At 46.0% G+C, this 22861-nt stretch overlaps 10 protein-coding genes across 10 annotated transcripts; 6 read left to right on the top strand and 4 right to left on the bottom strand.

Annotated features, from left to right (window-relative positions):
- Window positions 1-1108: 1108 nt before the first annotated feature.
- On the bottom strand, window positions 1109-1706 carry N7495_000812 (uncharacterized protein; the record flags this gene model as incomplete). The annotated part of the gene is made up of 3 exons (XM_057203482.1): window positions 1109-1251; window positions 1273-1536; window positions 1595-1706. 3 exons carry the CDS (start codon window positions 1704-1706, stop codon window positions 1109-1111), a joined length of 519 nt encoding a protein of 172 aa, XP_057067555.1.
- A 1761-nt stretch (window positions 1707-3467) lies between these two features.
- On the top strand, window positions 3468-5900 carry N7495_000811 (response regulator; the record flags this gene model as incomplete). The annotated part of the gene is made up of 2 exons (XM_057203481.1): window positions 3468-4767; window positions 4837-5900. The coding sequence occupies 2 exons, from the start codon at window positions 3468-3470 to the stop codon at window positions 5898-5900; spliced, it is 2364 nt and encodes a 787-aa protein (XP_057067554.1).
- Window positions 5901-7923: 2023 nt separating this feature from the next.
- N7495_000810 (glycosyltransferase family 2 protein) lies at window positions 7924-9757 on the top strand (the record flags this gene model as incomplete). The annotated part of the gene is made up of 2 exons (XM_057203480.1): window positions 7924-8134; window positions 8190-9757. 2 exons carry the CDS (start codon window positions 7924-7926, stop codon window positions 9755-9757), a joined length of 1779 nt encoding a protein of 592 aa, XP_057067553.1.
- Window positions 9758-9946: 189 nt separating this feature from the next.
- N7495_000809 (GNAT family N-acetyltransferase) lies at window positions 9947-10638 on the bottom strand (the record flags this gene model as incomplete). Its single annotated transcript, XM_057203479.1, has 2 exons — window positions 9947-10427; window positions 10484-10638. 2 exons carry the CDS (start codon window positions 10636-10638, stop codon window positions 9947-9949), a joined length of 636 nt encoding a protein of 211 aa, XP_057067552.1.
- A 445-nt stretch (window positions 10639-11083) lies between these two features.
- Window positions 11084-13641, top strand: N7495_000808 (transcription factor domain-containing protein; the record flags this gene model as incomplete). Its single annotated transcript, XM_057203478.1, has 7 exons — window positions 11084-11112; window positions 11159-11293; window positions 11343-11584; window positions 11662-11744; window positions 11796-12415; window positions 12468-12638; window positions 12690-13641. The coding sequence occupies 7 exons, from the start codon at window positions 11084-11086 to the stop codon at window positions 13639-13641; spliced, it is 2232 nt and encodes a 743-aa protein (XP_057067551.1).
- A 127-nt stretch (window positions 13642-13768) lies between these two features.
- N7495_000807 (putative 2-haloalkanoic acid dehalogenase) lies at window positions 13769-14488 on the bottom strand (the record flags this gene model as incomplete). Its single annotated transcript, XM_057203477.1, has 1 exon — window positions 13769-14488. One exon carries the CDS (start codon window positions 14486-14488, stop codon window positions 13769-13771), a length of 720 nt encoding a protein of 239 aa, XP_057067550.1.
- Window positions 14489-15277: 789 nt separating this feature from the next.
- On the bottom strand, window positions 15278-16942 carry N7495_000806 (aromatic amino acid and leucine permease; the record flags this gene model as incomplete). Its single annotated transcript, XM_057203476.1, has 1 exon — window positions 15278-16942. One exon carries the CDS (start codon window positions 16940-16942, stop codon window positions 15278-15280), a length of 1665 nt encoding a protein of 554 aa, XP_057067549.1.
- A 633-nt stretch (window positions 16943-17575) lies between these two features.
- On the top strand, window positions 17576-19025 carry N7495_000805 (NAD(P)/FAD-dependent oxidoreductase; the record flags this gene model as incomplete). Its single annotated transcript, XM_057203475.1, has 2 exons — window positions 17576-18124; window positions 18177-19025. 2 exons carry the CDS (start codon window positions 17576-17578, stop codon window positions 19023-19025), a joined length of 1398 nt encoding a protein of 465 aa, XP_057067548.1.
- Window positions 19026-19466: 441 nt separating this feature from the next.
- Window positions 19467-20408, top strand: N7495_000804 (class I SAM-dependent methyltransferase; the record flags this gene model as incomplete). The annotated part of the gene is made up of 1 exon (XM_057203474.1): window positions 19467-20408. The coding sequence occupies one exon, from the start codon at window positions 19467-19469 to the stop codon at window positions 20406-20408; it is 942 nt and encodes a 313-aa protein (XP_057067547.1).
- A 1256-nt stretch (window positions 20409-21664) lies between these two features.
- Window positions 21665-22732, top strand: N7495_000803 (uncharacterized protein; the record flags this gene model as incomplete). The annotated part of the gene is made up of 3 exons (XM_057203473.1): window positions 21665-22445; window positions 22494-22519; window positions 22544-22732. The coding sequence occupies 3 exons, from the start codon at window positions 21665-21667 to the stop codon at window positions 22730-22732; spliced, it is 996 nt and encodes a 331-aa protein (XP_057067546.1).
- Window positions 22733-22861: the final 129 nt, after the last annotated feature.

Here is a 22861-nt window from a genome sequence, read left to right as displayed (position 1 = left end):
ATCAGCTTGGAAGGGCTTTATGACTACAGTTCTTGATAGTAGTTGAGACGTCTAGCTCCTAGGCTTCAATACCCCAACCTCCACTGAATAACGTTCAACACATCCATAGAGACTACTGGATCATGGCCTTGATCAATCTGGGTCTTGAAAAGCCGTATCCACTAGTCAAGGACAGCTTCAAGATCAAGCCACTTAGATGTACGAAGATGCTTTGATCTTGCCTGTAACGATGTTATTAGTGATAAACCATATTTAAGTATACCTTTGTACATTCTGCCATGAACTGTAAGGTTATGATATCCCTCCGTTTACCTGACGCCTCACTTGCCACATAGGACTAACATTGAAGGTACCTAGGTATCGAGCGACAGAGGTTAAAAAGAGGAAACGAATTACTCGAACCGAGTCAATACTACAGAGGGGACCATCTTTATCAAGTCCACATTTCCCTTTACTGGAATCGGTACCTTGCTTTTAGCTCTGAAATGCCAAGGGAATCAGACTGTCTAATACACCAGCAGATAATTTAACACCATAATTCACTGGTTCTTCCATGTCCGCACGCATACATATCTCTTATTTCAACTCATGGACTGAGTCTCAAGTGCAAGTTACCATGCTATATGGAAATTTAGTCGAGGTCAACGTCTCTTTGCTCGCATGAGGCTTCTATGACAGGGGTATTGCTAGGGTATCTGCAATGAAGTTCCCTTTGCCTGGTCACAAGCTCTCTAGACATTGATTTTGAGGTTGCGATAATTCGAAACATAAATCACACGACATGGTTTGATGGCAGCCCTTGAGTTTTTTATAATAGGGATCGAGGTTCTCCAGAGAATTGATTTGGAGGGTCTTCTAAATTTGGTGTGCTTGCATGCGATGTTCATACACTTCACAGCATCCTTGAGACGACTGTAGCTAAGGTACCGTATGCAGCATCGGTTGCAAAATCAACCAGCTTCCTTTAAATGAGTTGGTACTTAGCCAATGGAATACCCTTGAACTGCTTCTCCAGGAGACTGTATTCTCGAGCACAAGATAGACAGTCCTCCGTACACGTTCTCGGCAAGAAAACCGATTCCGAAAGAAAGCTACCTTCGGCGTGACTTTATTTGAGATTTTTCCACCTGTATGAGCGTATCCGAATCGGATCTGTTCTCTCTCTCGAAGCTCCTTCAAGAAGATCCTCATACTCATGTCTGAGTTCCTGAACGAAAGCCAAAAGCATACTTTTCGGCAAATACGATCCTGCTGTTCCCCAATATCACTTACCAGTCTCATCGCGAAGGACTTGGGATGCAATGGTAGATCGTCCATCCATTGTGTGCTGCCACGCATGCCGTAATATCTGGACACAGTAATGATAATAAAGATATCGAGCTGCAGGTCGGTGATCTGTCTTGAACATAAAGGTTCTTCCATCTAACTCCCTCCATGTTAAAGGGTCGCAAGGATGAATCATTAAGTCGAGCTTCTCCCAGTTATGATCGAGGATCTTCAACTTATATGCCCTTGGGCTATGGTTCAGCCAAGAGACTCATCACAAATTTTCCATTATCCATATATTTCTCGATTGCTGAACACAACGAGAGACCGTTCTTTACTGAGAAGAGATCTTCGTTTGCAGTTTTTCCGAAGATCGCAGTCATGGTCGGCTGTCCAGTTTCCATGGAAATAAGTAGGCTGCCTGGCACTCGGTGTAGCATCTTAATACTGGATACCAGAGCAAGTCTGTATATAGGCCAAATCCCTCTGAGCCATACACATCGATCATTCAAGTCGGAAGCATTTCGATGCACACATGTTCGTCACCATCGGGAGCGTCATATTCCATCCAAATATCAAGATTATAGAATCTCATCTAAAGATCCAAGATCTAATATCTCCAAAGTTCGGTTCTTCAATTCCAATCTTACTTTCATTAAACTGAACGGAATATGCGGCGTGAGCGGTATAATATGAAAGTGACACTGAGATTGAGACCAAAGATGAGACTGGTCTTTTCATGTCACTTGGGTCTCTTATGTTGACGTCTTACCGAGATATTGTCTGCAAGGGAATCTTAGAGTATATCGTATTTGAACAAATTCGACCATTTTTGGATCATAGGACTGTGCCCTCCGCGAGGGGGCAAGTCAGTTAAATTGAGCAGTCAATTCTGTCTCTGCGCTCTGCATCTTCCGAGGGCAGTCGCTTTGCCGTCGCCATGTAATTCAGAGCTGGAAAATCTTGGTGTTTGTTGAAAGTAGGATTATTTTTGAACATGAAAACGCATAAAAACCTCGGTGTATTTTCATGGTTAAAAAAACAAAGTATGGGCCGGGTCAATCACCATACGCGTGTTGGGAACGAGTCGATGGATCTGGGTCGTTGGATGACTTGAAGTCCGATACAACGTATCGCACGGTCTCATTTAAAGACTTGTGAATGACTTTGTTGGCTATACACCTTGCTGTCATGGAAAATCTCATTTTGACCTAGGCATATGCAATAGCACCAGTCGAGTCATGGTACTCGTGGTAGCTGGTAGCTGCGACCAGAGTATAAGAGACACAACAACACTGACATGGAGAGTATTCTTGTATGCCGAGTTAACATGTGTCGATCAGGCGTCGTCGCCACGCTTTCCAATTTAATTGTTGGCGAACGGTATATCAGTAGCAAGATTGGCAACCACACTCGAAGAGAGCAAGTGACGAGAAGGATGTAGTAGTCAACCTTGGGGAGGGAATGAAAAGAAACCTCAGCCTTCCAAGCTTAGCATAGACTAATCACTTGGAAACCTGGAAGGTAATGAGTGCGTATGCCCGTGGACAAGCCTCGACAAGCCTTGACAAGCCTCTATATCTCAAACTTGGAAGATTTTCTTTCACTTTCACTTTCACTTTCACTCTCACTCTCATTCTGTGAATACCCATATAGATACTGAGATCCATATGTCAGTAGATTTAGCTCAAGACAACAAATAGGGGTGGGTGGATACTTGTACCAAATCTACTCCAGAAGGTTGAAGTAGGACACTGTATACGGGTTCTGTTGGACCTGAACAATGCAGTCGGTCAGAGCATTTCAAACGCAGAGAGCCTATAACCTCAAAAAGAAGAGTCAAGATGCAAAAGACGAGAGGAGAGAAGAAGAATGGACAACAGTACAGACCGCCAATTCGATGGTCAATGCAGGACGTGTTTCGGAACTTAAGCGTGAGGACCCGATTTATTATTCCATTTTAATATTTTAATATTTAATGCTTAATTCTTAAATGTCCCTTCTAGAAGAATTTGAGATCCACGTGTTGTTACCCTTCTCCAATTTCCCCCTCCTTGACCTCTTCTCTTCTCACCATCACCCGCGAAAGCACTGGACAGCTCTCTTCCAACTTTCTAATATCTATATCTAATATCTAATACATTGTCTACTGTACAAGGTGGAGGAACATGCATTGAAGACCACTGCTTGGCAAATTCACTATGCTGGAGGGACGCCTGTCGCGTCTGCTCAAAGCAAAGCTGCTTCGACGATCATCTACACCTGCGGTTCCAAAAGCAGCCGAAGGAGCGGACCCGGTCCACCCAATCTCAACTTCTACATCTCGCGCTCATCAGCTTTTCGACTCTGCGAGTGAAAACATCCCGTACAGCGTCGTCTCTTCTGCTGTCAATTCCTCCATTGATATCAGATCTGGTCCCGATCCCCCCGATCACCCCGAGGGTCCGGGTCAAGCGAATACGGGGGAATCAACCCGAACATCTCCACCAACAAAGCTTCAACATCGCCTCTCAATCGATCTTCCATCCTGCACTCCGCCATCCACCGAGCCCAACTCCTCCCCGCTTCACACACCTCTTTCAGAGCTTCCTTTCTCCCTCCAGACCCCGCTTCCCACCCCTCGGCCCTGCGACGATACCTCACTTGTAAGCGCCCCAGAGCCAACTCTATCCGAAATCCAATCGATCCCAAACCTGGACCCTGTCACGGAACGCGTCTCTGAAGGTCGACGAAAATCGTCATTATTGTTTCCTCCCCAACCTACCAAGCGCCCTACTATTGCAATACGTCGCCAGTCTCTTCTCCCCGCATCACATCAGCATTTGATCAGCCGTCTGTCGGAGCAGAACCTGTTCGTTTCACAGGGTGATCCGCGTAGCGGTCACCCACCGGCTATAGCCACTGCGATGGTGCAACGTCGAGTTTGGGTCAAGCGGGTAGGGGGCTCAGCCACACTTGTGCCTTGCTTAGAGGATGCAGTAGTGGACGAGCTGCGAGACCAAGTGATCAGAAAGTATGCGAACTCTCTGGGGAGATCCTTCGATTCTCCTGATATCGCGATCAGAATAATACGTCGAGAAGGATCGACTCGCTCGGGAACTCCAGAACGCCTCTTAAGCCCAGAGGAAACACTGTCGTCCGTACTCGACTCATATTATCCTGGAGGCCAAACAATCGAGGAGGCGTTGTTAATCGATGCGCCAACCTCCCGAACCCCGAAACCATCACCCCGTCACCTAGTATATCATCACAACCACTCTGAACCCGGCGAGCATGGTGAATACTTCCCTCTCATGCCTGCCAACCCCAAGGTTCCGACGCCACCTACTCACGTTGCGGCTTCAACACCAAATGCGCCCTCGATATCTATCCTTAACACTGGCGTGGCTCCGCTGTTGCCATCACCAGGGAGTCGCGCGTCACGTCATCACCGCCGACCACCGCTCAACAGACATACAACCAACTCTCCGACGTTGCTTGGCCAATTGCCCACCATTGCCGGTAAGCTTTCACCTTGTAGATTGATTTTATCATGAAAGAAAACGGGAAGAGAATTAATGATTTGCAAAGATACCAGCATCTCTCCTCATTCGCAACCCCCTCCCACTGCTCCAGTACAAGCTGTTCCGACACCACCTGTAACGGTTGTAGAGTCTCCTCAAGCCAAGTCACACACACCTCCTGTACCGGTTGCATCCCCAAGGAACATACGCAAATCAAAGGTTGCTGCTTCTCCAGGGGCAATGTTTGGAGGCTTGATTGATGGCACCGTGCCACCAATCAATGTTCTGATTGTGGAGGATAACATTATCAATCAAAAGCTTCTTGAAGCTTTCATGAAGCGCTTAAGTGTCCGGTGGAAGTGTGCAGCGAACGGCGAGGAGGCAGTGCGGAAATGGAGACAGGGAGGATTTCATTTGGTGTTGATGGATATTCAACTACCTGTTATGAACGGCCTAGATGCCACAAAAGAGATCCGTCGACTGGAACGAATCAATGGCATTGGTGTCTTTCCAAAAACGGCATCCGGTCGATCCAGTGCTTCAAGTGCCACCGCCTCTCCACCGGAGAAAAGACCGGGTCTCCATCGGTCAGTCAGTGAGGAAGATACACTGACCGATCTTTCATTGTTCCGAAGCCCTGTGATCATTGTCGCATTGACAGCAAGTAGTTTGCAAAGTGATCGTCACGAGGCCTTGGCTGCTGGATGTAACGATTTCCTGACCAAGCCCGTGGGATTCCCGTGGCTTGAGCAGAAGGTCTCTGAATGGGGCTGCATGCAAGCATTGATTGACTTCGAGGGATGGCGCAAATGGCGTGGATTTTTGGATTCCCCTCAATCTGCTTCTTACAACTCGGACAGTGCAGCTAGTCCGATGCAATCAGGTACCCGGAATGAGTCTGCCTCTCAGCCAGATGTGGGATCACCTTCCGTAAATCGTACGGCCAAGTACAAACCAGGAAAACTTAAACGGCCTCATCTACCAGATGCGGAGGTCCTGCGCGAAGACTCATGGGGCAGTGGTAGCGGTAGTGGTGACACTGCAGATTCATTCACCAGCCCTGCTTTACCTTCAGCCGGGATAGACAATACGTCGGCCCAAGCTACTTCCAATCCGTCAGCTGGACAGTAAGTATGATGTGCCGAGAGTCGTCTCGGTAAGATCATATGAATGATCTCTGATCTCCAGCTATATACGTCTTTTCGTGTCTCGACTACTGTCTTTCCATTGGATACCCTAGCAACTACCTCATACATAACTTCTCTATCGTTTCCCATGATCATATGTGTTTTAAGCTACGTATCAAATATTAATGCAAGCTTATTCTAAGGACTTCACTTCTACATCACTTTTGTATTATTTCCATTTTAGTTCCAAGGCCTCCAAGAATTCTAGGCTGAGATCAAGATTCAATTTTGCATTGTGAATGTTCGAGGCAAATACTGACCTACATCAGTAGTTTTCACTTTTCACTTCTCTAACCCCTAGGAATTTGACAAAATAATCAATTATGGGAGTCACATTACCTTAACCGTAGATCCAGATCCTTTGACTCTATCGAGGAAAACCTGCCACCAAACCACTTTCTCAAAACGAATTTTCGCAACCTGAAAAACCCATGTCAAGGAAGCTTATTACGTGATGAACGACCCTGATAATATTTTCAAGAACCAGTGAATCTTTATGTTCAATCTAAATGCTGATCAGTTGAAAAAGCTCCGAACCGAAACTCGACTGGGAGGGCAAACTCCACCGAGACAAGGAATGATGATTTAGAAACAGCCTAGGCATGGTCAGGATCGTTATTTTGACCATCGTCAGGCCACAAAAAGTGGTTTTTTTTTCGAAATGGTAGCTATTGCTAGTGGAGGTGCACCACGGCCTCCAAGCATCCTACTTTGTCTGGAACCCAGCCCCAAAACATATGCCGCCCCCTTAACAGCAGTTGGCGAGTGACCATCACTCATAGCTCTACCAGCATGTTAAAGTCACCCCAATGGCTGTGTGGGAGGGTTCGCTCATCATCCCATTCTACGTCCTCACGGACCGGTCTCCGCGAACTAAACTGGAGAAACTGGCAAGCAAAGATTACCGAATGGGTTTTCATGGAGGACCTGAATGCATTTTTCGGATAGAATAAGTGCCCCCTCAACAAATGCCATTTCAACATTTATCCAGATGCACATCCAAATTCCATCATTGCTCGGTTTCTATCTCTGCCCGTTCTATGTTCCTGGTTTCCCAGATTGGTTGCTTGGCACGGTAATATTTATTCTCATCAGTCTACTTTGATTTACCTCAACTCTTGCTTCACATCTATCTTACTAAGCACCAGATTAGTATACAAATTTTATCGTTGAAATGGCATTTCAAGGTTGAGATACTCCCATCAGATGTTGATGTATAAGATAATTACCTAATTAGTTAGTTAGGTAGGTAATCACCGTGAAGTCTGTCTCCATTGAAGTAAGCAGTAGTAGATCGGCGGGTTTTATAGATCTTATGATTGTACCTACATGTGACGAGCCAATCATGTCTTCTTCTATGTAGATCACTACATAGTAGAATGCGGGGAATGCGGAGATCATATAATTCTGTTTTGAATGAGTAATCTATATTGTGTGTACTCATTTGATGGTAGATCTTTATGTGGAGTGGAACCTTGAACACAGAAGTCATACTCTACCTAGTACACCTGCCCGTGGACCTAAGGCGTTATTTTCAGACTCTGTGCTCGGGTGGATACCTTGACTTGTGTGGAGTTTTGAGAAAAGGCTAGACAACACATCCGAACCAGACCACATCATATTTTCAGTACACCTAGGTCTTTTTCAAGTGCCAGAGTTACATTCATCAAAGAGTTCGGGAGTTTGGTCTATTTCAACCTCAAACTTTCGGTTCGCTCCGGGCCAGAATATCCACTTTGAGGCGTGGCCAGATCAGTCTGGAGTGACGCCTCATCCAATCACACCAACTTGCGGTGTAAGTTTTCCCCCTTTCTCGGATACTTCAATTGATTTATCGGGATTTCCCCTGACTGCTGGTTATTATTGTGATTATGATTCCTGCTCAGAAACTTGAGTCAGGAGATAGATCATAAGATCACAAGTCTTCTAATCTTATTTGCCTGATCTGATCTGATCTGGATCTGATAATGGCTGAGAGCATCTATGATATTCGGGAGCTTCCGCCGGACCAGAGAATCCTGGCAGGTCAAACATATCGGAATCGTCTCTATTACATAGCACAGGCTGCAGTATGGACGACCTACCTTTATTTCACCATACGGTTGCTCTTACTTCTTACTGCTCAATCGCAGACATGGCAAACTTGGGCAATGCTTTTTGTGGAAGCTATCTTCGCTCGTAAGTTGTGGTGAATTTTATTCACAAGGAATCGGAATAATCTAACGTACCCTAGACTTTTCTTGGAAGGAACAAAGCCTGTCTGTTGCTGCAAGCAAGGTCTCGCAAGGTGGACCGCGCAAGCGGCTTCGTTTGCACGGGACCAAGAATTTACCCCGTGTTGACGTGCTTATACCATGCTGTGGCGAGTCAGAGGATGTGATTCTAGACACTGTGCGAGCAGCATGTACTCTGGACTATCCAGTCACCGACTTCCGAGTTCTAGTACTCGATGATGGAAGCTCAGCCCTTTTGAAAAAAGCCGTATCAGAACTGCGATCTCAATGGCCCCATCTCTCATACAATTCCCGTGGCCAACAGTCTGGCCAAGTGTTCGCCAAATCTGGAAACCTCAACTACGCCCTTGCCACACTGCAGCAGGACGTAGTGCCCGAGTTCTGCACCATACTAGATGCTGATTCCATCGCATCGCCCGAATTTCTCCGTGCCACTCTCCCACACCTAATTCTTAATCCAAAATCTGCATTGGTTTCCACACGGCAGAACTTCTCCAATCTTCCCCCTGGTGACCCGCTCTCTCAGGCCCGCTGTCATTTCTACACCTGCCAGAATGCCGAGCTGGATATTCTCGGGCGCGCTATAGATGCGGGGTCTGGTGCTGTTTTCCGCCGCAAGTGTATCGTGGATGTGGGCTTGTATCCGACTTTCTCCTTCTCAGAGGACTGGCAACTTTCTCTGGTCTTGCAAGGCATGGGTCATCACACCATGCAGGTACAAGAACCTTTGCAATACGGTCTTGTTCCAACATCTCTCACTGGGCATATTGCCCAGAGAAACCGGTGGAACATTGGACACACGCAACAGATCATTGCCATGCTCTTTGGAAAGCATAGTTTCCCAGCAAGCTTACGACGGGGAATTGCGTGGAATGGTGTGGGAATCATTGCTGGTGAATTGCTCTGCTTGATAGGCTTCGCTGCAGTGCCACTGCTCTTGCTTTCGGGACCAGTAATTCCGTCCGCTTGTTCAGGAATGATCATGTTCCAGCTTGCTCTCGCTGTTTTACACGTGTCTTTGACTTGGGCATATGAGTATCTACAAGCTGCACATGGTGGATTCCAAAGCGCTCCATTTGCCCACTTAGAAAATAAGTGGCTAGCCGGTGGTAAGTTTAAGATTTTCCCTGTGAATATCGGAACTAGTTTAGATACTCACATCTTCCCAGGAAATATTTTCAGCATCCTACGATTCTACTTGTTCTCCAGCAAACCGAGGGGATCCTTTGTCACGGGAAGCACCGCCAACTCCTGGAACCGCATCGCTGCTGTATCTTCTTATATGAGAATTTATCGAGATTTATGGCAGAATGGCATTTTTTACAACTTGCTGCTCCTTCTTGTCACGCTTGGTGCCTTTTTGTACTCCACCGCTGTTGGAATCTTCACGAACGACGAGATCTTCACTACGAGGCTACTAACAACTCTTGTTTGGCCACCATTGTTGCACATTTGCTACTTGGCCCTTGCAAACAATTGGGTCCCAGTTGCTTACCTGCTAGATCCACCGCACTACCCAGAGCGTAAGACTGAATCCATCATCTCTCAGCCTGATGAATTACCTTGATATCTGCCCAAGCCACTTCCCGGTACAATGTACATGGAAGATGGACTGCAGAGTATAGAGGACCTTCAGTCCTAACTACGATTCTAATTCGCAGATGAACGAATATTTCCATTATCTAGAGAACGATAAATAGGTTAGAACAGGGTTTGTTTAATAATATTCTTAGAGTTTATAAACTTCATCTCCAAACTAGATGTAATGATACAGTTCTTGACCCGCATCTGAGGAGATAGCCGGCCTCGCAAGACCATAAACACAAAGTAGCTCCGACCGAAAGTTCTCATTTGCAAAGCCACATTTAGTCAAGACAGCCCGGCTCCCCGGATTGATCTTCTCAAAGATAGCATAGACCTTCTCAGCTTGGTTATCGTCATCATCACCCCAATTTCGCCGTGGAAGGTCCCACCACATCTTCAGCATCATTCTCAATGCTTCTGTTGCAAATCCCTTCCCCCACGACTCGGGAAGAAGTGAGTACCCAATCTCCGGACAAGGCTCTACTTCATTGATGCTCACGTAGCCAATGACCTGCTCGTCTGTGTCTGGGATTGACTTGTCTAGAATGACAAAACTGAATGAGCGGCCAAATGCCGCGGCTGGTTCGGTGAATACCTTTGATGCCCACCATTCTCGTGTTTCCTTAAAAGTCTTGAATGGCTCTTTAGGGTAGCTGATGGTTATCAGTTCAGTCCAAAACGAAAACTAGATTGAATAGGCCGCACTGACTTTGTTGCAGCGACTTCTGGCCGGGATCGTACGGCGAAGAGGGCAGGTATGTCGGAATCGGTGGCTGGCCGAAGAATGAGTCGACTGCTCTCAATCGACGGCGCGACTGGTGGGATGACCGCACGGAGAGACTGGGATGGGAGCTCAAAATCCATCCCGGTTGGTATTAGGTATGGTTCTTGCTGATTCGATACAGCAGAGAACACCAGAAACCTTGCGGCTTTGAACAGCTTTATACTTCAAGAGCCTCGTCGAATTGTGGGGTACATAAAAAATATAAAATCCAACGTTGCTGGACCAGATTGAGAGCCCGATATCGCAGTTAGGTAAGCCTAACCATGGGATTATAAGCGGGACCCTGGGGAATCTTATTAGATTGAATAGACGATTCCAGTCAATTTCAGTGATCATGGCACCACTAAATCAACTTGGTTGAAACCGTCTGTCAATGCGTTATGTAAGCTTATTTCTTATCGTGACGTTCATCCTCTTACGCTGCAAGCTAATGTATTTTGATTGGTCAATTGCTTATCGGCTTATGCCCCACTATACTATCATCTTAAAGCCGTATTTGTTGATGCTCTTTCTTCCATTAGCACCATGGATAATCGAAAACGAGCTACTAGAGCGTAAGTTTATACACAGAAGTATAGTTACTAAGCTCACCTTACCTAGTTGTGATGAGTGTCGACGTTTGAAGGAGAAGTGTGAGGGCGGAGTCCCCTGCAAGAGATGCTCTCACTTCCATCGACAATGTGAATTCAAGGGTGTCATGTCCAGAGCTCGAGAATTCCGTGCTTATGTTCCAAGGTGATAAATGCCAAGTCTTTGTTATGGGATTTTGTCTAACCAGAACTAGGGAGAGAGTGGATAAGCCCGATATTCAAGAACTGATTGCACGATCCAAGTATATGGAGCGAATATTAAAGCGCACTGTCGATGGTATCAGGCTTGACACTAAGAGTCTTGCTCAATTGGCAGACAAATTAGAAGCTGACCAGGGTAATGGAGACTTGCTTGAGGCCGACCTCGAAGATGTGGAAGGCTTGACAATAGACGACGAGGCTTATACTATAGATCCTGTCAACGATACGACCACACGTATGTCATCTGAAGCTTAGAAACTCAAAAGCTTGGAAGCCTTATTAAATTTTTGAATACGGGCTGATGATTGAAAGATTTCTCTGGAGAGTTTTCCTATTGGAATTTTTCCATGCGGGTCAAGCAGCACATTGAGGAGCAAGTCGGAGGATTGGAGAATGTAAGAATCGCATATTGCTATGAAATTCAATCTCACTGATACAATTGCAAGCATAATAATGATACAAATCATACTACAGATTTCCCACGCGCTCACCAGCTGCGTCCAGGGCTGCGTCATCTGTCAGCAGCAATATACTGCTGCCCTCCTCAGGCCATAGCTGAATTCTTGGCAAGGACGTTCTTCAAATACGCCGACATGTACTATTTCTTTGTCGAAGAAACTTGGTTATTTGAAAAATTGAAATTACTCTACAGCGATCCTTCAAGGTTCATAGAGAACAAGGGCGAAGTGACCATCAGTATTGTTCTTACAATACTTGCAATAGGGTCTCAGTACGCGCATCTTGAGTCTTCAGGGCAGGATCATAAAACAGCTTCTGGATCAAAAACGTCCGAGGAGGATATTGGTGCAACATTTTATGAGCAGGCTGTCCGTTTACTGCCAGAGATTATTGAGCTATCGTCTCTTGAAAGTGTTCAGGCTTGTTTGCTCTTTGGATACTACGCACTACCTGTTGATGCTTCTGGATTGGGGTATATCTACATCAATCTTACAATACGACTTGGAATGCAAAACGGGATGCACCGAAGGTGTAAACCTGATGCTTTTTCACCGGCCATGATCGAGAGTCGCAATCGAGTATGGTGGACAGCATATCTGCTCGAGAGGTTTGTCCCACATCTCAGAAACCATCCCTAGGGTATATGCTAAATTTCGAAGGAAAATATCCATTTTCCATGGTAGACCTCTTTCAATGCTGCGATCTGACATGGATGCGAATCTCCCGACCTATCGAGCCGATCTAGGACTTAGTGAAACGCGAGAGAATATTGAACGAACTAACGTCTCTATCCGACTGGCTCATTTTCTGGAAGACCTTTTTGAAAAAGTGTGAGTACTTGAAATCAAATAAACTGGGATCTTGGCTAATGAAATTTGCAGAACCTTGCTCCGCAGCTGCGAAAAGACTCAGGTCCCAAAAATAGTCTCAAAACTGCTAACCAGCAAAGCGGACTTGACAAAATGGTGGAATTCTCTCCCGGAAGAAATAACAGGTGGTGGATCTCAGCATCTACTCCACGCGCGTGCAGCGATGCATTTGCAGCTGGAATATTGCCTAGTCCGAATGTTCATCGGCCGGCCCTTCCTACTGAAGAAGAGCACTTCTGATTCAGAAAATCCATCCCCTCGCTCCGAAAGTGACCATAACGAAGGAGCAAGTCAAAGATCTGTCTCGGGTCGTAAAGACCTGACCGATGACTGTGTTCAAGCGGCAACGTGGGCTTTGGAGATATGTCAGAAGCTCCGGGACAAAGAGCCCGGTCTAGCGCGGGCTTCTTACATAGAGTATAGCGCATGTCGGGCATCGCTGTTAGTATTAATCGCTTACTCAATTCAGAGGTTTTCGGAGCAGTTCCGTAGGTCATTGTACAATGGCCTGGATATGATTCGGGAGATGTCGGCTGCTGGAGAGTCTGCTCGATCTGAAGTCTCTTTGATTGAAACTCTGGAGCGTGCACTGGCTTGTCTGCATTCAGGGGCTCAGTACTCTCAAGACGCACCAAATGTCGCATCAATGTCAGACTATGAAGCCTTTAAGCACTGGGGTGCAAGGCTGAAGGAAAGTCTGCCATTGGAAGAATCTGCTTCTGGAGCAGGTCCGCTTGCCAGCCAAGCTTTGCTGTCACAAGCTACGGAGTTTTGTTCCAACCAAATGATTGGAATTGATTATGGAAATGCAGCGTTGGCAGCTGTTGATGATCACAACATCTTTGATTCTTTTGTTCCTTCCTTTGAGACGCCTATATTGAGTGCAGAAAATCTCTCGTCATCAGCTTGGCCGACATGGACTGAAGCACAGGTCTTGGAGCATTTCCTCACAGAGGATAATTAGCAGATTAAAGAACCATCTTAACATTGAAACCTCCAAATTGACTTCTTCTCTTTCTCTGCGAATCTTGGAATGTCTATTAATGTCTTTTTTATTCTATTACCAGTAAAATCATGAAACATCAAATACATCAAAGGGAAGCAGACACAATACTATCCGCCATGAGAGGTAACGAATCCTCAACAACATCCAACTGCGCATCGAAAATCTCCGCACAAGACTCCTTCTCATAAATGGTACAATAAGCACCCCGAAACCCAATACTAACAGCAGCAGTAACATCCCACATATGAGCAGCAGCAAACCACTTCGCATCCTCAGGCGCAAACTGTGCAAAAGCAGGTCTATACGCTGCAAGCGCAGGCTTAGCAACACCCTGAGAGTCACAACTAATGAAGTTCTCAAGCGGCATATCGACTCCACCACGCTCAAAGTACCCACGAACACGCTTAGTGTCGCCAGTTGTCAGACACCAGACTGTGAAACCTGCATCACGCAGTTTGGCAAAACATTCCTTGGTCCCTGGCCTGATTTCCAGTTCTGAGTAGCCCTGGACACATTGGTCGCGCTCGGCGTCTGTTACTAGCTCGCGGGGGTTCTCAACTCCCATCATGTACAGTGATCGATAAAATAGTGCTGTAATTATCTCTTTATAAGGCTTGTAGCGCTCACTGATTGAGAGGAAGGTGAATTCTAGCTCGGCGGCTGTCATCCATGAGAAGCCGAACGACCGAGCTGTGATATTTTGAGCCAGGAGCTTTTCGCCAATCACTCGGTTGATGCAGTTGTAGAAGGCATCGAAGGAGACGCATGTGCCGACTACGTCGAAGACAACATGCTTTTGAGTCATGATGTGGATGTAGCTTCTGATTAGATTGAAACAGAGTAATTGATGACGCTGTTGGCTTTGTAAACGTTATAGGAAGGATGAGTAGACTTGCCAAACATCAGAAGATCAATGATTCCCCAATTATTATCCCCGCACAGAAAGATCTGTCTTCTTTCTAGCTCTAGCCGGTGATGAGATGGTCCTAGACTCGAAATAGTATGTGGGTCCAACTTCCTAATTTGGAAGTACCGGCCCGGCATCCTTTGAGTACCTTGATGTCCATCTGAAGTCGTATGAGAAGCCGGATTATGTGACTCAGAGAAGTTCCAGCGGATCTGCAGAGTAGATAAGAGAAGCCATGCCCTGTTAAATGTTTGAATCCAGTTCTAATCATGAATTGAGGAAGTCACTACCTACCTACTATGTGGTATCGAGGTTTTGAGAAGTAGACCATCAGAACGACATGAGATAAGACTCTGCCAAGAGAGGTTCATGCTTTGGCTTCAAGATGTGCATGGTATCTACATTCCTAGGTATACTCTTGGACGATTGGAGTATTCATGGATGTCTCCAGGGCTAGGTCACCTCCAGGGCTGCCCAGGCGGGCAGCATACTTTGTCTTCCAAGGGTTGATTGTGAAACTGACCACTAATGAGAGTCCTGGATGCAACAATATGATTATTTATCACTACAACTTTATAGGTATGCAATAAGATACTAGACACGGAATTGTTTCATTTCTTCATCAATTGATGAGCTAACACTGCTAGGTAAGAAATAAATTTTGATCGCCTGGCAAGCCTGGCAAGACTATGACCAAAGAATATTTAGCTTCTGCCAGCCCTTCTTGGGTTCCGGCTCGGGCTCGGGGTTGTTTTGGAAGTCTTCAATGAAGGGACGGATGGGGATATCCTCCAGGGGGATAATCTTTGTCTTCTTCCAGAATTTGTAACCGAAATAAACGAGGAGGATGAAGGGTAGGTTGAAGTAAGAGGAGACAAAGGTCTCAGTATCCCAATGGCCGTGCATGAAGGTAGAGTAACCACCAGTAAAGAAGATAATGATGAACAAAATCAAAGAGGCCCATGTACCCCAGGGCTGGAAGGGAGCTGCCCATGGGAGCTCTTTGTGTCGGTCAATACCCTGCTTCCGGCATCCGTAGAAGAATCGTAGGTAGGTCACGCAAATAATAGTCCAGTTGACCAAGGTGGCAATGGACACGAGATCCTGGAGCCAGCTGAACACGGTGCTGGCCGAACTTTGCAGTGTCATGTAACCAAGGGCCATGAAGACACCGTAGAGAGAGACAGCGACCCAGGGAATGGAGAAGCGGTTGAGCTTGGTAAAGATCTTGGGAGCGAAGCCTTGAACGGCCATACCGTACAAGATACGAGATCCGGCGAGCAGTGTAGAGTTTCCAGATGACCAGGCCGAGGTGATGACAACGGCGTTGATGATCGATGGCACGACCTTGATTCCAGCAGCGCGGGCGGCAATGACGAAGGGAGACCGTGCGGCAGTACCAGTGGATCGCAGAAGATGTTCATCGGCGGATGAGACACAGAGGGTAGCCATGAAGATGGTCAACACGTAGAAGAGCAAGATACGGATGAAGATACGTCGAGCAGCCATGGGAATAGCACGTCGGGGGTTCTGAGTCTCGGCGGCAGCAACTGTAATGTTCTCGATGCCGGAGTAAGCATAGAGAGCGTTATTGAAAGTCTGCCAGAATCCGAGGAATTGACCAAGGGAACCGGCAACGCCAAGATGCTGAACGAAAGGACCGGTAGGACTGTGCCAGTACCTGAAGCCAATGGACTGATGATCGGGTCCACCACCACAGGTGATGACCAAAGCCATAATGTTGATTCCAATGATAAGCATGATCTTCAAGATGGAGAAACTGAACTCGAGCTCTCCGTAGACACGAACAAACATGAGTGCAGTTGAAAGCATCAGAACACTGAAGACAGAAATCCAAATGGCATTGTTGACGGTAATCCAGAACTCGACGATGACAGAGGCGGCGACAATTTCAGCGGGAATAGAGACGATATCTGCGTAAACCTGGTTCCAACCATCGGCGAAGGCGAGGGCGGGGTCGCAGAAGAGGCCTGCGTAACGAATGATACCACCGTTGAGCGGAGCGAGAGATCCCATCTCACCAACACCAAAGACAACACTGGAAACAGCACAACCGATAATACCATAACCGAGGAAAGCTCCCAAAGGACCGGCAGTTGCGATGGCCTTTCCAGAACTCAAGAAAAGACCAGTACCGACAGTACCAGCCAGGGCAATCATTTGAATGTGACGCTGCTTGAGGCCTTGTTCGAAGTTCTGGATTTCACCCAGCTGTTCGACGGCATTTTCCAAATCGCTATTCTTGATTTCCGTGCTGTAGACGGGAACCTTTTCATCGATCTTAGAAATTCCATTGCCCTCAGACAGAGGGGTCCCAATGGAATGAGACATGGTTGTTCAATATCGGTGAACACCAGAGAGAGAGAGAGATGGACGGATGAGAAGTGAGAGATGAGAAGTTCTAAAGATGGGTTTCTAGAAGTTTTGTATCTCGCCTCCTGACTATCTCATCTGTTATCGTTACACAGCATTGTCTAACAAGGCATAAATCCTCGATAGCTTATCATTAGTGCATCTAGCAATATGCATGTATTTGGTTAGAATATTCTAGGCGCAGGAGATAAGGACAAATGAGAGGCCTGATCCTTGCAAAGGTGTTCGTAACAGTTGAAGAGATAAGCATTGATATTGTTGGTTTAGAGGCTGAGTTGTCAATTTTGCCCCATGCAATACCCCAAAGTGGAACTACCCCAATTGCCTCATATCTAACTATACAGTGCCCCGTTTCTAAGTAAGGAATATCCAAGGTTACATTCTGGGTGGGCCAATATATGGAACGGGCCGTTCATTCTAAATGGAGTAAGTCAATTCCGGTATTACTATTATCTACACTATTCCTTATCAAGCTGTGCCAATAAATTAGCAGCTTTTGAACCTATAATATTCCTACATTTCTACTTTTTTTCGAAACTAAGCTTCGCTAAACTTTTCCCTTGATTCTTGGTATCTTCTTATCTTTCCATCATGTCTTCGGGGCGCACTGAAACGCCCTGCTTCCCTTCCACCCTCCTTGGCGAATGCTTCTGGACAACCCACCACAGAGATGATCTACAAGACCATCGATCAACGGAGCAATTACCCGAGCACAGTGATATCGTTATCATTGGCGCAGGCTATGCAGGTGTGGCAATTGGCTATCATCTAGTCAAGGACCATGGCAAAAGTTCCATTACCATTTTAGAGGCTCGTGGCGCCTGTTCTGGTGCCACTGGGAGAAATGGCGGTCACGCGAGACCTGATCTTTATGGCCACATTCCCACTTACATCGATCGTGCCGGCGCAGATGCTGGTGCGGAGATTGCTGAATTCGAAATCACCAATCTGCGTGCCTTGAAGAAGACTATTGAAGATGAAAACATTGATTGTGATTTTACCTACGCTCGATCAGTCGATGTTTGGTGTAATGAAGATGCTGCCAAAAAGGCGAAAGAGGTTTATGACTCCATGGTAGCTCATAACTTTGAGTATATGAACGACGTTATATTTCACACCGACCGTGACAATGTGGAGGGGGTAAGTGATCCATTAACAGTCTCCCATGAGGTATACCACTCACAGTCAGTAGATCTCCGGAGTCAAAGGTGCGAAAGCCTGTGCCAGCTTTACAGCTGGAACAATGTACCCTTTCAAGTTCATCATGCACTTGATTAGGACCCTCCTGACGGCCGGCGTCAACCTGCAGACGCATACTCCTGTCACCACCATCACAGCCGACCCGCAAGGAGGTTTCATCATTGAGACTCCTCGTGGCAAGATGCACGCAGGAAAAGTAGTTTACGCCAATAATGCCTATGTTGCGGGCCTTCTTCCACAATACAAGGCAAACATCATCCCCTGTAAGGGAATATGTTGTCGAATCACCATTCCAGAGGGCGCGACAGCCCCGCTACTCAACAACTCCTACATTCACCGGACCGAAGACAATGTACTTTCGTACATGATCCCTCGCGCCGATGGCAGCATTATTGTGGGAGGGGCTTCTTCCCTGTTCCGCCCCCACCGGGATCAGTGGTACAACAATGTGGATGATAGCGTGCTTATCGATTCCGCAAAGGATTACTACATTGATTACATGCAGAAAAACTACCGAGGCTGGGAGAACTCTGACGCCAAGGTGGACCAGATCTGGACGGGTGTCATGGGTTATTCTTACGATTCTAACCCACATATCGGCAAGGTCCCTGGCTGTGACGATCAGTTTATTCTTGCAGGTCTTAACGGTCACGGCATGCCTGTCATCTGGCTGTCCTCGAAGGAGTTAGCCAAGATGATTGTCCAGGGTATTCCATTTGAGCAAACGAGCATGCCGCGACTTTTCCAGACTTCGCAATTTCGCATCGACCGCGCACAAAAGAGTGATCCTGAAAATGGAGATATCCTTGGTACTGGCAATTTCCCAGCTACAAAGCCATGATCGATACTTAATACCTATATAGTACATAATATCTTGCAACCTTGAATTATTTATGAACTTATACGATTTAACACAATTTTCCCTCTTGTCTAATAGATGTACCTGGTACATTTCTAAGGTTCAAGCGGTAAATATTAAGGTTAGTATTGATTGTCAATTGCGTACGGAGTAAATATTTATCAATTACGATGTAAAGCTAGGAATAGTTACCAAGATAGACTTTTTACGTAAAAGAAAATAGTTTAAATCAATGACATCCTACTGTTGCTAGGCAGCGAAGGATTTGCTGACTGATTCGGATTTCGGATTTTGGATTTGGGGACAAGGCTCAGATCACCCCTCAGTCGGATTTCATCTCCCCAATCAACATTTTAATTTCTGTATCTAGCCTTGGAACCCTATACATATCATTCCGCATTATTAGTAAACAGGGATCAGACAATGGATTCAGCCCCAGCTTCAGCTTTCACAAAAGAGAAGACATTCAGCTCATACAATGAACAACAAGGCAAGGCTTACGCCCAAGCCCGCCCAGACTACCACCCTAGTCTCTATGAAACCGTCATAAACCATCACACCTCAACCGGCGGCCAGCTGGAAACTTTACTAGATCTAGGCTGTGGCCCCGGCAATGTCGCCCGTGCTATCGGCACCCAATTCACCCATGCGATAGGACTTGATCCTTCAGTGGGCATGATAGCGACAGCCCGATCCCTAGGCGGCAAAACCTCAACATCAGAACCAATCCGGTTCGAGGTAGCCACGGCCGAAGACCAAGGCGCGAACCTCTCGCCCCCAATTCAAGATGCCAGCGTTGATCTCATCACGGCCGCAAATGCTGCACACTGGTTCGATATGTCGCTCTTCTGGCTAAATGCTGCTCGTGTACTTAAGCCCGGTGGTAGTGTTGCATTGTGGGTCAGTGGGAGATTGCGCCTTGATACATCCGTACCTAACGCTGCTGCTATCCAAGCTGCTTTGGATGTGGTTGAAGAAGAAGATCTGTCGCCATTCTTTACGGATGGGAACTTAATGACTCGTAATCGATATGCCGATCTCCTTCTCCCGTGGACATTGGAACAGCCAGTTCCACAATTTGACGAGGGTTCGTTTTTCAGGAAGAATTGGGATACTGCTGACGACTTCTTCGCGTATAACACCGAGGTGAATCTGGATACTTTTGAGCTGTTAGCTGCGACGACGAGTCCGGTTACTCGGTGGCGCGAGGCACATCCTGATCTTTGCAGTACTGAGAATGATGTGATTAAAAAGTCACGCATTATGATTGAAAGGCTTCAGCAGGAAGCCGGAGTTGAGAAAGGGAAGGAATCGATTAAAGTCGCTATGCAGGGAGCAGTTTTGATCATCAAAAAACGTGATTAAGTGGTAGTCTCCTGGATTATAAGAAAATCAAAACTAAGAACGGACAGACTGGAGATATTATAAATTTATTATAATAGGAGTTGTTTTAGTTCCAGTTAGTATTCATCACAGCTGTATAGACAAAAATGGAACTGGCTAGGGTCAAAAATTTACCGGTCATTTTTCTACATGTATTCTTAGATCGGTACCAAAATTAACTCATCAGATTTTAACCTTGAAAGCCCACTAAATTATCCCAAGATCAGCCCCGGTAATAACTAATAATGAATGGTATTTAGTGTGAACTTTTCAATTATCTTCTCACGATAAATGCTGGGATTGTGCTTTTTTTCCTTTTCATTTCTCAAATTTTTAAGCTGAAATCTGGAAAGTGGTTATTCCCTCCGCTGTCGTATTGTGCCGTTTTAGCGTATACCAAAGTGGACTATAAATTATAGCTATCATTGGCTATTAGCTCAGACCGCTTTTATAAAATAGTAATGCTTACCCACTAGTATCTTAGCCAATGATATTGACCATTGGTAGTAGTAGGGCTGTTGGAAAAGCTATCATGGATTCTAATTGGCTATGATAGGTATCAATTTATTCCTTTTTCGGATGTAATTATGGAGACTGTATTGGCAGAAAAAGGGCGCTAAAACGGCACAATACGACAACGGGATAGATTTCGGTCGATGTCGAATCGGCGCTAATCCATTCAGGGTTAGATCTTCCCATGTGGATTAACAGCTTGAGAAACTTCTGAACTTCGATTGACCAGTTGACCAAAATTGATTAGTGGAATTGGATATGCCAATCCTAAAGGCTCTCCAGAAATTAATCCTTCTGTTCACATTTCTCAACCTTATTTATGCGACATGCACTGATCAAGAGAACCCAGCGCCGATCGCCATTAATATTGGCATCGATGCAATGTACAGCCATATATTCCCTACTCCTAGATTCATGCTAATCGTACCGACAGAACAGCTGTCTGTGCTGAATCCCAGACAAAAACCAGTAAAATTGCCACAGTACTGGTTTGGGGGAATGATCACGACACTGCGATGTATGGCAAAACCATGATGAGAATGAGATGGGAGTATTTTCGTCAAAGTGCTCCCCATTTGAACCAGCCTGCAGGCTTTCTTTCAAAGCTCAAGAAGTTCATGACTAGTATCTCTACAGTTGTTTCGGATGTAACCCTCTACTCAGTGGAGATGGTGCTAGTGTTGCTCGGGGATTTTGAAATAGATCTACTCAATAGGTATATTTTGATGCCTGTATTCCTCATGGTAGATCAACTGGTGAGGCCATTCAGCAGTCCACACCTGCGTGGAGAAACAGAGCTAAGGATCAATACATCCGAGGAACTCAAAGCAGCTTTCCTACAGGCGTTTCAAGTTCTGAAGAAAGTGTCAATGGAAGAGCGTGGAGTGGATATCACATCATCCTATGTTCTTTTCCCGACTTTCCTCGAGCATGTAGCCCACCATGCTATTAGTGAGGCGGCTCATGAGGCTGGTTTATTCCCATACCAAATGTGGACTCCCCACCAGATGATCAGTATGTATAACCACATTCTAGACGAAAGCCCCTCTGGTGATCCCTTGGAAAAGTCATGGGGAACTCAACCAACGTTGATCATTGACTATGGCTTATCTTATTTTGATGTTCAAATGAGGGGTGTACCATATGAGAAGAATAAATTCACCATGGATACGATGGGAGGCCAATATATTGTCCAGCATATCATGCGAAAGATCATATCCAGTGGTCAAGATATACCCGAGGAGCTTGCAGAGAATGGAGCAGCACAGGAAAAGATGTTTTGGGCAGTGGCCAACTCAAGACTGCGCATAAAAGAGCAAATAGGACATGAAACATGGGAGTCACTGGAAGATGGAGCTCAAATAAAGGAATGGCCTGTCACCATCAAGGGTCGGGGAGATGTGGAGGATGTAGCTGTAATTTCTTGGGATTATGTCAAAGATGCGGAGGCTGCGTATGTGGAATGGCTGAGAGAGTTTCTAACACTCCTCATTGAGCGCTTAAAAGGTTGGTGACATTCTCTGAATATCGCTTCAATCAAACTAACCTGGTCAGCTTCGTACTCTGAAAGCATTAAAAAGGTAATTATCCTTGGAAATGTACAGGACCGGTCATTGGTCAGTCGCGCTGTTCGAGAGAGCTTCGGTGCTGAAGTCGGGATTATTGGGGGTAACGATGAGCGAGATATTACTCTTGAAGCACAAGGGGGTGCACGTATTGCCTGGTCAGTCTACGAGAGAACACAAAGGGCAAACGAAGATGTTTGCGAGGATTTTGTGCATGAAGATTTGTAGGAGCCAAAGCACCTTTTTTCTAGTCTTTGATGAACGAGACCTGGATCTACGAGTCATATTGCAAGGCTTCATTCATGGTGGCACCTTCTGGCCTCTTCTCATGCATATTCCCAAGATAATTAAATATGA

Source organism: Penicillium taxi, assembly GCF_028828555.1.
Source record: "Penicillium taxi strain IBT 34144 chromosome Unknown utg000001l_segment0_segment0, whole genome shotgun sequence".
Classification (NCBI taxonomy): Eukaryota; Fungi; Ascomycota; class Eurotiomycetes; order Eurotiales; family Aspergillaceae; genus Penicillium; species Penicillium taxi.
Note: the sequence above shows the minus strand (reverse complement) of the source record. Positions and strands in the feature narration are given on the sequence as shown.